This window comes from Chinchilla lanigera, unplaced genomic scaffold (genome assembly GCF_000276665.1).
Source record: "Chinchilla lanigera isolate Chin_1 unplaced genomic scaffold, ChiLan1.0 scaffold00044, whole genome shotgun sequence".
NCBI lineage: Eukaryota > Metazoa > Chordata > Mammalia > Rodentia > Chinchillidae > Chinchilla > Chinchilla lanigera.
Window position 1 is genome coordinate 14,370,264 of NW_004955445.1, and position 12,684 is coordinate 14,382,947.

At 40.4% G+C, this 12,684-nt stretch overlaps 1 protein-coding gene across 2 annotated transcripts in view; it reads left to right on the forward strand.

The window, feature by feature from the left end:
• Window positions 1-12,684, forward strand: part of Ptprt (protein tyrosine phosphatase, receptor type, T) — a 775,250-nt gene that overhangs the window by 184,513 nt on the left and 578,053 nt on the right. For both annotated transcript variants that reach the window (XM_013518366.1, XM_005392501.2), the window contains exon 6: window positions 1,472-1,765. In XM_013518366.1, coding sequence (XP_013373820.1) covers window positions 1,472-1,765 — 294 coding nt within the window. The remainder of the gene's footprint in view (window positions 1-1,471; window positions 1,766-12,684) is intronic.

The following is a 12,684-nucleotide window of genomic DNA, read 5'->3' on the forward strand; positions in this document are numbered from 1 at the left end:
AGTGTAGAGGATAGCTGCTTATTTCATGGAGATCAGAAAGCAGAGAGAGAGGGAAGGAGCCATCGAGGAGGAGTTTCCCTTTCAGGCCACACCCCAGTGACCTGCCTCTTTCAACCAGGCCCTGCCTCCCAACAGGACACTTACCTGCTGGATTCACCAATGGATGAATCCTTTAGTGAGTACAGCACTCTAATAATCCAACCCAACCCGGTCGCCTTCCAAAAGCCTCACTTCTGGGGCACATGAGAGTTTTGGGGTTCAAGTCAGATTCCAGAGCAACATTTAAGATGTAATAAGTGAGGGCAGAAAAGTAAGTCTACATTGAAGCTATGTATTATTTGTAACCATATGAAAAATAGAACTATGGGAATAAATAAAAATGGAAATGAAACATGGAGAAATATAAATGGCCGTTATGTTGGGTAGTAAGGAAGAAGACGTATTCTGTTTCTTTTCATTGTCTTTATCCTTTCACTTCTGTAGGTGCTACAAATTACAATAAACATCCAATTTTCACTTTTGTAAGAAAAGAGCATGAGAAGCAAGTAGTCTTCGGGGAGCATAGCAGACCTGGGAAGGCATGCTGATGTGGGGTTTGATCCTGCATTAGCTGTCCCATGCATGACCTTGGTTGGCGACCTGATCCTTTAGGTTTTCAGATTTTTATCCAAAGATATGAAGGTGGTAATGTTCCAAGGATTACATAAAATAACACATCTGGAATTTCCTGGCATATAAGAAATACCCAAGAAATACCTCATTTCTACAGCTTTGCCAATAGGCTACAATAGTCAGAAAGAGGTCACCATAAGTGCCTGTTGCAATTCTGGTCTTTTTAGCTGACTCTATGGAACTTAGTGGAAGGGAGGCAGTAACACACAGCACATACAAGATAACTCAGTAGGACTTTTTCTTTGACCCTGGGTTCCTGCTGGGCCCACTGTGACCAACGTACTTTCTCTGCTGGAAGGAACTTTCTAGGTGGAGGAAGAAGCAGAATTTTTGCTGTACCATCATCCTTTTTCTACCTAAAGCTCATATCACCATTTGGGAGGGCTTCCACTAATTTGTAAGGATTCTAGCATAAGAAATGCTTATAATTTCAGACTCCCCTGGGTTTTGAGCCCAACTGCACTTCAGTAAAGGCAGATTCTCCTTTGTGGATAGAAAGAAGAGTCTTAGACAGATTGTTCTGGTTTGGAAAATTCATTTCCTCACATTGTCTTTTTTCTTTTCTTTCTTTAAATGAAGGAGGTAAGGACATGCTGGGTAAAGTTACTGAAGAAATACTGGTTAAATCATTTACAGACAAAATCTTGAAAATTGAAGTAGGGTGTAAATGGGGTTGATCATGAGATGTTGATCATTTTTTATGGCTATGTCTGAAATTGTGTTCCTTAGCTTTATATGCTTGAATTTTGCTGTATAAAACTTTTGAGACTGAGTCCTTTGCTTGTTGCTTGCCTTGCAGAGCCTCCCACACCCATTGCGCCCCCAGAGCTGCTAGCAGTGGGGGCCACCTACCTGTGGATCAAGCCAAATGCCAACTCCATCATTGGGGATGGACCCATCATCTTGAAGGAAGTGGAATACCGCACTACCACAGGCACCTGGGCTGAGACCCACATAGTCGACTCTCCCAACTACAAGCTGTGGCATCTGGACCCCGATGTGGAGTATGAGATACGGGTGCTGCTCACAAGACCAGGTGAAGGAGGAACTGGGCCTCCAGGGCCTCCCCTCACCACCAGGACCAAGTGTGCTGGTAAGAGTCTCCTTCCAGAGCTCAATTTGAGGGATTGGGCTGTTGCTGTGATTGGTCTTCCTGTGACATAGTGTCTATAAATTTCTTTGATGTGAGCATGCTTCCTATTGTGGAGTCAAAACAGTCAGTGTTTTGGTCTTCCTTAAAGAGCCTCCTGATTCTGACTGTAACTCTATGACCCTTTTGACTTTAGCGGCATTATGGAGACTGTCTTTGGCTGTTTTTGATAATTTTCACAGGGGATATGGCTATGTAGCTGTGGCTGTGAGGATCCCTGGTGCCATTTGTAATCTGAGGCTTTCTAGTGCTAATATTAATGTCTTAGAGGGGGCTTTGACCCTGTTTCTCTGAGGGCTCCTCGCTCTGTCCTCCTTGAAGGCCTCAAGTACATGACATTCCTGTGAGTTTCTGGTTTCGGGTATGTATCTTATCTGTATCTAAGTCTAGTTTTGTCCCTGAGGATCCTTGAGAGGGCCTGTGACCCATGGATTTGGTAATTTTGCTGATGGCTCCCAATTCTAATTTTTTCTCTTGGGGGCTCAAGGTAACAATTGTGTCTTCAGTGTCTCCTGGTTCTGGCAGTGTCTCTAAATTGATTCTAGAATTGTCTTAGTCCCTCCAAGCTTCCTGGTTCTGTATCTTCTGGAGGCTCCTGGCTCCTACCTAAGAGTGAGTTGGGAATGTTACCCTAAGGGTCCTCTGAATTGTACCATATCTCTGTGGGCTGCTGGCTATGACTGCTGCTGTGATGTTTCTGGATGCTGCTTAAGAGTTTGCTGGCTGGGGCTACATCTAAGAAGATTCTTTGGATTCAACTGTATCCCTGAGGTCTCCTGGCTTTACCTGTATTTCTATTGAGAGGCTTTTTTTTTTTTTGGTTTTTCTCTGGTACCGGGAACCGAACTCACGACCTTGCGCTTGCCAGGCAGGTGCTTTTGGCGCTGAGCTAAATCCCCAGCCCCTCGAGAGGCTTTTGGCTGGGACTCTATCCCAGAGATGGTCTGAGCTGTGAATTTAACTCAAGAAATTAAAAGAAGTTCATGTTTATTTTTGAAAATCATATTATTATCTATTGTTTTTACTCCAGCCATTGACTGTAAATACTTTTATCTCATATATGCGTGAAGGAATAGAGGCTCAGCGTTTTAAAAGTTTTTGTCTAAAGCGATAGTATTAACCAGTGACACAGTGAGGATTTGCTCTCAGGTTTCCTGAATGGAATGCCCTTGTTCTTTGGTCAAACAAGAGTGAATAAATAGAGAAGCAGATGCTGTTGGCATGGCATGTGGAGCAGGGGTTGCTGTGCTGGGGTATGTGATCAAGGAAGCAGGCAGCATGGACTTCGTAGGGAAAAAGATATACTGATGTATTCTAGGGTGGAGGCAAAGTGTGTGTGTGTGTGTGTGTGTGTGTGTGTGTGTGTGTGTGTGTGTGCGTGCACACTTATAAAGAATCTATGAGTACAACAACATGGAACAAAAAGCAGAGTATCAGTTCTGCTACAACTGAAATGTGTTTCTCTAAAATGCACTGTAGCTTGACCCGTTATACAATGAACTCGTGGGCTCATGAGAAGAAATGGGGCAAGAGGCACCCATACTTACCTATTAACACATACAAAAGAAAAGAACTGAGTAAAAATGATGGTACACTTTTACACATATTAAATAGCTAAAAAATGCATAAGTATTACAATACACTTAGTAGACACCTTGAGAAAGATTTGTAGTTTGCTTGTAGGTCAGAAATCTGAGGGATTGCAGCCTGAGTTACCATGAAGTATTAGAAGAAAGGCTATTTGAGGTTGATAGAAAGATATACTACCAGGGATGAATGGATGTGGTTTATAGCTGAGGGAGCTGGCAGGCATTAGAAGGATGTGCTCCTCTTTTGTGTATTTTTATATGGCCCCATTCAGCTGGGTACAGTTTTTCATGTCACTATATACAAAATCACACATAAACAAATGTAGAATTCATGATATACCTAAATTAGTTCCTCAGAGATCAATTTGAGAGCACATTTGAGTTTTCAAAACCAAATGCTATTGCTAGGTATGTTGGCACTTGCCTATAGTTTCAGCTACTCAGGAGGAGGATTGCAAATTCCAGGCTAGCCAATGTAGTGAGGCCCTGTCTCAAAATTTAAAAAGAAAGATCTATCTACCTCTCTGTCTGTCTATCTATCTATCATCTACCTACCTATCTCAGTAGTAGAGTGCCCCTGGGTTCAATCCCAGTACTGAACAAAACAAAACAGAACAAAATGTTATGAAGGAATTGACTATATCCATTGCTAAGTATCTCAGTAGTGGATCTCATAGTACGTAAGCCAGGGTATGGTGAATATTTACATGGCTTGGAAATATCCTTTGATGTTATTGAACTACCATGATAAACAGAGATGCTATTTTCTTGACTATTTTCAAAATGAGCCTTTGGTAAAATTCCTCACTGAAACCTGATTATGAAACTTACTATTTTTAAAAGGACAGAAGGGTATGTTATGAAACCAGGCAATACCTTATCTCAGCTTTGTAATGCAATAGTCATCCATTAAATAGCTGATTTGATCCTGCTGATGAGACTTGTCTCTTTCCATGGGGTAAATATAAGAGTTTTCAGGGGTTTGATCTTTATAAATGATATTTAAAGTATTTTAGCTGTCCCTCTGGACCTACTTGCTGATGATCATATAATGCATTTTGAAATTCAATCGCAAGATGATCATCTCAATAAAAATTTACAATCTATTGCAAACAGTTGCCACCATTGTGTAATGGATTTTGCATGTTGAAAGCACAATAGTCTATCACTATAACAATTATGAGTTAGAATGCTGTTTCTGGGATTATATTACAAGAAATGTTGGTGTTTAAGTAAGTTACAGCTAAAATCTTGACTAACACACATTCTACAAAATGTGTCATAAAGAAAACAAGCTTCTTTCTCCCATTGCCACTAGTGGCAGAATGTTCTTTGCTTTGTAATTAATTTTTAAGAGAATTCCAGGGCTGCTATCCATTTATGGATGCTCTTTGTTGGCATACACAGTCTGAAATTTTAGCCTTTCCCTATTCTATTATTAATCACACTGGAAATGTACTCATTATTTTGTGAAACAGAAAAAGAAAGTGTGGAATGTGGAAAGTATAATTTCTGCCCAGAGGAATATACAGGCTAGGTTAAAATTCTAGCAAAGCAGCAGAAGGGTGTAAAACATAAACATGAAGTCTGGTATTGAAAGATACACTTCATAGTGGAACAGTATCAATGTGCAAACAGCAATGCTCTTAGAATCATCTAGAACCATTGTTCTCAAAGTATTGCTAGTGACTGAATATTCCACCAAAAGTCATGTCTTAGAACCTAATCCTCAGCATGATGATATTATGAGGTGAGGGCCTGAGGAAGGTGATTAAGTCATGAATGGGATTCCCACATTTATAAATGGGACCCAGAAAGCTTCTGCGCTCCTTTGTATATGAAGACAAAGTGAGAAGTTGAGCTCAAGACCCTGAAAGTAGACCTTCGCCAGACACCTAACTTGCTAGTGCCTTAACATTGTATTTTCTCCTCTCCAGAACTGTAACAAACAAGTTTCCATTGCTTAGAAATTACCCAGTTTATGGTATGTAACAGCAGCCTAAAGGAGTTAAGACAAGTGTCATGTGGAAACTTGTTAGAATGCAAATTCTCAGACCCAGTCTCCTCATCTGGTACATCAGAAATTCTGAGAGTCAGGCCTAGAAATTTCAGAGTGCTGCTTCTGCACACCAAAATGTAAGAGTCACTGATACACAATGACACGTTGACATGTCCGTTTGGTGATATGCCTATTATGAAGCTTGATCCTACAGGCTGCTCTGAGAGGTAGACGGGAGGAAGACTGAAACTCAGAATTATTGGGTCAAGGTCACAGATTGTGTAAGTGCTTAGAGCTACATCTCTAAGCAGTAACCATGGTCTCTGAACCACGTGGATCCATGTAGTGTTAATTAATCCTGGGGAATTCTTCTGCTCACAAGTGTCCTTTGGAGGGTGCGGTTGGGTGATAACGGCAGAAACCAGCTATGAATGAAGGTCTGTGTGTGTCCTTGGCATCAAGCAATTACTGAGTGCTCTCTGTATGCCAAACTTTGTGCTAGGCACTGGTGGCAGAGTATAGCTTACCAAGGACATGCTAGACATGCAGGCAGAGGCTCAGCAGCAGTACATGATCACCTCAAGTGTTCCTCAAGAAGATACCAGGGGCCAATTGGCAAGGGCAGCTGGGTATTCTGGCTCTACCAGATCTGACAAAGTCGTGGATCAGCTAGATCTTTGGGGCACCAGGAGCAGAGTCCAACCCTTAAGGGAGGAAAATGTTAAAGAGTTTGGCTCTAGAGTATCCTAGCTCACAGGCTAGAGTGCAGAAAAAGACTTCTAGCCAGTTACACTGGAACCTAGACAGACTCTCCTATAGGAATCCAAAATGTGAAGATGGGAGACGGGAGTCTAAAGTGAAACCCTATGCTTCTGGTGTAGATGATCAAGAGATGAGTAGTAGAACCACTTTCAGGGATAGAAAACACAAAAGATTGGACAGAGGGTGAATACAGGTTTGAATACATTGTGTTGGAGGTAAAGATGAATGTCACATACAGATGAATATCAGGTATACATCTGCAGTTCAGGAGAGACTAGCAGATTTCCTTTACCTGGAGAACTACCTGATTTCACCTGGACTTCAGGATCAAAGGGATTTCTTAGTACTGATGAAATCAATTTAATTCACTCACTGTCTTCATGTTATTCTCTTGAAATGCTTCATTCATTTTTTAAATTCATCATTTTGTTCCTTTTCTTCATTTTAATCATTCATCATCCTTCCTGAGATATAGGCCTGGAGGCAAAGGCAATAATGTATATCAAAGTGCTTTGAAAAGCTCAAAATACTCTTTAGATCCTATAATGAAACAGATCATTATTTGTTGCTGCTATTGTTATGGTGTTATGATTATTAATTATTATATCAAAACAAGAAGCCTCACTTGTCCATATGTCATGACTGACGGCACTTAGAAGGTAGGCCCTAGCTGTTTGTTGTTTTTTATTACCCTATGGGAAATCATATTTCAGAACATGATGTTCACATTGTGGTCTGGGCTCTCAGAGGTTTTACTGTCTAGAGCATTGTACGATTCTAACACATCCCCAACTGCAGACATCCTGGGAGATCCACACTGATTCATCTTGATGCCTGCCTGTGATAGACAGTTTACCCTCTCCGTGCCAGATCACTGCATACCTGGAACTCTTAGGTCATTACCATTTTTGCTATCTAGTGCTAGCTTCATTATCACAAAACTTTAGACGGTGTAATACCCAGACAGTATCTATTAGGTTCAACAGAATAGGGAGAACACACAGTCTGCTAGCATTAACTATTTGGAGATCACAGGAAGAGCCAAGGATAGCATTGAGAATGGTTGTTAAGGTTAGTAATAGAGGAAGAACTTGCTCCTCTACTGAAGTGGCCTGGGAACCTATTTGTTGGTGTGTTAAAATTATCAACTGTCATCAGAATAAATTTTCCTTCATTGGTACTCCAGATGTGCCTCCATGGAATACCTATGGTGGGTCCTGATTTTCCTGCCTAGAAACTTTCTTCCTCATCTCTAAAACATGCTTTCAGGGTTCTACCATTGTCTCTTAAGCTGCAGAAACTCCTCTCCTTCAGTCCCTAAAGTCCTGTCTCAACCAGGCCGCAGGTAGCTCTCTTCACATCAAAGCTATAGGATCGCAAATGAACAATACAGCAAACCAAGCGATTGCACGCCCCCCATGTGATTACTTGCTACTGTAAATCAAAGGCCTCCTTGCTTAAGAGCCCACTTCACTGAAGAGTTCCAGTTCTCCCTGTGAAAAGTGACTTGGTATGGCCTGGATGCCACATCTGCTGCTGACTTAGAGGGCTCTCTTTTTATTCCCTTCACCTGAGGGTTGATTGCATGTTTTATTTACATATTTATAGGTTTCTACTTGAAGTGATATATGTCTAGCTCTCTCTTTTCTCCAGAGGGATAAAAAAGGAGAAATTCAAATTGCCAAGCTCAATGAAGTGAGAGTACTCATTAGAATTTAGTGAAAAGGATATGGGCTTTAGAGCCGTAAAAAATCTGTTTTATATTTCAAGCTGGGCATTTGCTATTGGATGATCAGGGATATATTCCTTCACCTCTCTGTGCCTCCGTTTCTTTTATTCCATGTACAAGAGATTATATTGCATTATTTTTATTGTGAAGCTTTAGCGAGATATCTTATATGCCTAGCAGAGAACTCAGAACCTAAATATTCTTTAATGAACATTATTTAGAAATCACTCTCTGGGAAGAGGGGATCAGAATCTAAACTCATTTCCTTCACAGTGACATGATGACCCTCTTAAAAGGATTTCTGTAGCTACTCTCTTTACTTTCTCAGGCAGAAGTGGTTTAGCAGAGAGGCTCTGATTGTTGCAGGGAGGATGGGACATTTGTGACTGAGCAGGTGGCCTAGTGTCCTTGCTGTGCAGCTTTTTTGGCGCCTGCTGATAGGGGTGTGGAATTGGGAGGATGGGAATTGTCCTTTTTCTGATTCTGTTTCTCATCCAAAGTGTGAAAGAGAAGCATGCTATACAAATCCTACTCTCTTTTGGAAGGTTGAGGCATGTGAAAATGAGACCTTGCAAATCCAGAGCAAACAAGGAGTGTAGATGAGTCCTGACCTCCACAGTGAGTCCTGACCATCCTGCAGTGATCTCTGTGATCTTGGAGGGGTGAGTGGGGCCCTCATGCAAGGCTATTTCAGTATGGTATGCAGTTTTACAACAGAATAGAGGAAGAGAAAGACAGAAAAAAGTAACCAAGGGTCTGAACAAATGAACAAGGCCATATCACTGTCCTTGTGAGGCTGTTTCCTCCATATTCCTAAACTTTGGGTCTACTATCAGTAAAACAGGGGCAGGGTGAGAATAACCTAGCTTAACTCTGAGGGCTCTGAACTAGAAGCAAATGGAACCTCCTTCTGGGCAGGACAGGGATATGAGCACAAGCATCTGACTTCCACTTCTACTCTGCCATAGTCCTGGCAAAATGATTCATAAATTTTTAGAGTATAGCAAGATTAGCTGTTACAAATCAAATTGCCACCCCACTGAGTTGAAGTAATATAATCAAATGTTTCTGACAATCAATGGAGAAATTGCCAAGACTGTGAGAAACTAGGGCAGGAAGGGTCTCCCCTGCTTGCCAGGCCATGCCCAAAGGGACCCTGCTGTTAGTGCTGTGGAGGTGAGTCCAGGTCAAAACAGCTGCAGAGGATGGAATATGATTACCTGTTCCTCAAAAACGAAGTGGAGAAGGGGTGCTAGCTGTTCTTGCATCCTCCTGTCCCTGCCTGCTTTTTCTGCTGCTTCAGCACTTCCTTCCTTTATTGTGATATAGGACAATCAAAGAGAGATGAAGCCCGAGAAGGTGGGAAACTCCACTTTTCCCTCACTTTGTTCTGGAGCCCCGGTGTGAACCAAGAAGCATCTGTAGATGAGTGAGTTTCTCCTGAGGCATAACCCTCCCAGCATAACCACAGTGTCTATAGCTATTGCCTTGGAATCTTTCTCCGTTGGTTTATAAGAGAAATGGACAAAGATAAAGCCTTCTCTCCTTAAACCCACACTTCACAGCCTCTGAGACTTTCTCCCTGCAACTTGCACCGTCTCCTTATTGTACAGGCTGGTTGTGCCACGGAGAGGGAAGAGTGAGGGTCCAGTTGGGTGCCTCTTAACAATCTCAGAAAAGGACAGCTCAGGGCACCTTAACTGTTCTCTGTAAATGCAGCAGTACTGAATTGCTTGCCCATCTGTGTGGACACCCTTAAGTAAAATTCCAAAGCAATGAGAAAAGCCCTGGTAGACATCTTCTCACACTTAAACCTTCTTGTCTTGTACTTCCTAGGAAGCTAGGTCTCTTGGAAGATGAAATACAAGCACAAGTCAACAAATATTCTCCCAGTCTTTCCTACTCTTGAACGGTGTGATTTGAAAAGAAATTGAGTCACAGAGAAGCATGAATGACAGTAACATCTAATACTGTTTGTTTATTTATCTAGTTCACTAGATTTTTAAAAAATGGCCCCAGATACAATAAAATTAGAGGTCAATTATTCCTTTACCCGGTGAAAAACTTGACACGACAAAATGAAGAAAAGGGATGATTACAGTAATGAAAACAGTGGCTATTAATATATCTCCTCTATGAAGCATGTATACTCTTAAACTAGTTGTATGATACTTGTAATTCTTGCAGCAACCTTGTGGGGTGGGTACAATTTCCCCTACTGACTGTCTCAGTGATAGGTGACTTGGCCAAGGCCACACACTTGCCCAAGTGACCCACCTGGGAATTGAACCCTTAATGGTATAGCCACTAAGCTCACTATCTTTTTAATAGGACCCTCAGAATTCAGCATCATTTTTATCAAAGATCAATGCACCGTAACAAAGTGAGGTTTATCCCAAGATTGCACTGATGAAAAATTGTGCATATTAGGAAAACTACTGGCATAAAGCTTCATATCATTAGGTCAAAGGATAAAAGCCATCTGATCCTCTCAAGAGAGGCTGAAAAGTAATTTGAAAAATTCAGCCTTCATTACTGATCAGAATTCTTAGCAAGCTAGGAATAGAAAAGGCACTTTCTTATTTCAAGCAGAAAATGTTCTTACAGTCTCAAAGCCTAAGAGAATAAACCAAACCAAAAAAATGATTGAAAAAGCTATTAGAACTACTAACAGATTTCAGTATTGTGGTCAGACACAAAGGAAATAAAAATCAATAGTCATATGCCAGTAATAACTATTATGAAAATATAAAATGTATGTTTTCAAATGCAATTAAAATAATAAATACTTAGGAATAAACTAAAAAATGTGCACAATCTATATGAAAATAGATACCTACAAAATTTTATTGAAGCCAGTAAAACAAGACAAGAGTAAATGGAGTGATATATCATGTTGTTAGATTAGCAAATTTAATACTGTACTGATATCAATTCTCCCCAAATTAATTTAAGGGTGTAATATAATTGCAATCAAAATCCTAATGGGATTCTTTTTGGAACTTGATGAAGTGATTTAAAAATTGATCTGAAAGAATATACAGGGGGAAATAATCAAAACCATTAGGGAAAGTGACCAGGGAAGGGGATTCCTCTGTGAGATGTCAACGGTTATAATCATTCTGATATCTAAACCCAAAAAATAAACAATATATAGTGAAACTAGATTTTAAAATTTATATGAATGGGCAATCACTTAACAAATAGTACATTATTAATGCATAGTACATATTACAAATAATTTGGAAAAATAAAATTCATTGCATATATGTCATGATATGCTAAATAAATTAAGGAAATTACATACTTAAAATTACAGGGGCTGGGGATTTAGCTCAGCAGCAAAAGTGCCTGCCTGGCAAGCGCAAGGTCGTGAGTTCGGTTCCCGGTACCGAAAAAAAACCAAAAAAAAAAAAAAAAAATTACAAACTTAAAAGTAGAAAAAAGCAAAAACTAGAAGAAAATAAAAAATATTGTTCTCTTATTTGGAAGAGCTCTCAGTTCATTGAAAGCAAGTATACCTTTGAGATTATATTTTGCAAAGTTTACCAGGTAAAAAGAGAAAAAGGAGAAGAAACATCTTCTGTATCATCTTAATAGTACTCAGACAGCAAATGAGTAAACTGGGTATGGGGAAGTTTGTGACAAAATTGAGAATAAAGGGAAAAATTCTTATATGTAACTCTAATGTTAAAATATAATCATATTGACAGATAAAAATGCTTGAAAGGAAGGTATGAAGAAATAACTGCTAAACAAAACAATGAATGGCCAGAGCATATTAAAATGTCCAGTGTCACAGATTATCAAATAAATGCAGCTTTACCCAAGCTGTGACCAAAGTATATTGTTTTAATTGACAATAATCAGTACTGGCAAGGAGCAACAAAACAGGCTCTTACAGACATTTCTGCAGGTGGGTTCACTGGCACAGTTTATTTAGAGGACAGTTTGCTAATTGTTTTCCTAACAAAATAATCAGAGCTTTTTTTTAAAAAAAAGTTTTATCTGGAGATGTCATCGTGCATTACTTATAAGGGCAAAATCTGGAAATCACCTCATTGTAACAACAGTAGGACAATAGTCAAGGAAATGCGGGTGCACACACACAGGGGACTTCGGTGCTGGTATCACAAAGCATATTTTAAGGAATACCTATGTGCATGGGTCATTGTCCATGTTATAAATAATAATAATAATAAAACAGCTTAAGAAACTGCAGTATAATTACTGGCCCAATCTCTTGAAATACAAATACACAGGCCATATATTAACTGGGGACAATTTCTCAGAGCTATCAGTATTTTGCACCCCATTCCCGAGCTTTCATGTGGAAATACTCAGAGGACAGGAGCGCTCTTCACGGCCTACTCTGGATTCTGGACCCTCGTTGTATTTATCCTGTCTGTTCAGATGGGGATCCGGGCCCTCCCCATCACTCTCCAAAAGTTCAGTGAACTCTGTTTGGTGGGAGGCAGGCAAGAGTTTGCACTGAACCCTCCTCTGCAAACAGCTCACCGTCCTTCCTCAGACCTGAGTGTCCTGTCAGCAGACAAGGACCGATTTTCCTCTCACTTCACCTCTCCCTCTCCCTTCACGGGTCATCCTTAGACACACAAAATCGCTCCTATTCACTTTTCCAAAGCAGCTTGAATTCTCCAGGCTCTATTTCCTGTTCTCTCTTTACTTATTTCCACTGAGCTGAACATTCAGTGGAGTGGGCGGAAGACAGCTAATTCTGAGATCAAGCCTTTATTTCTGTTTTAATGGGAACAATCCTCCT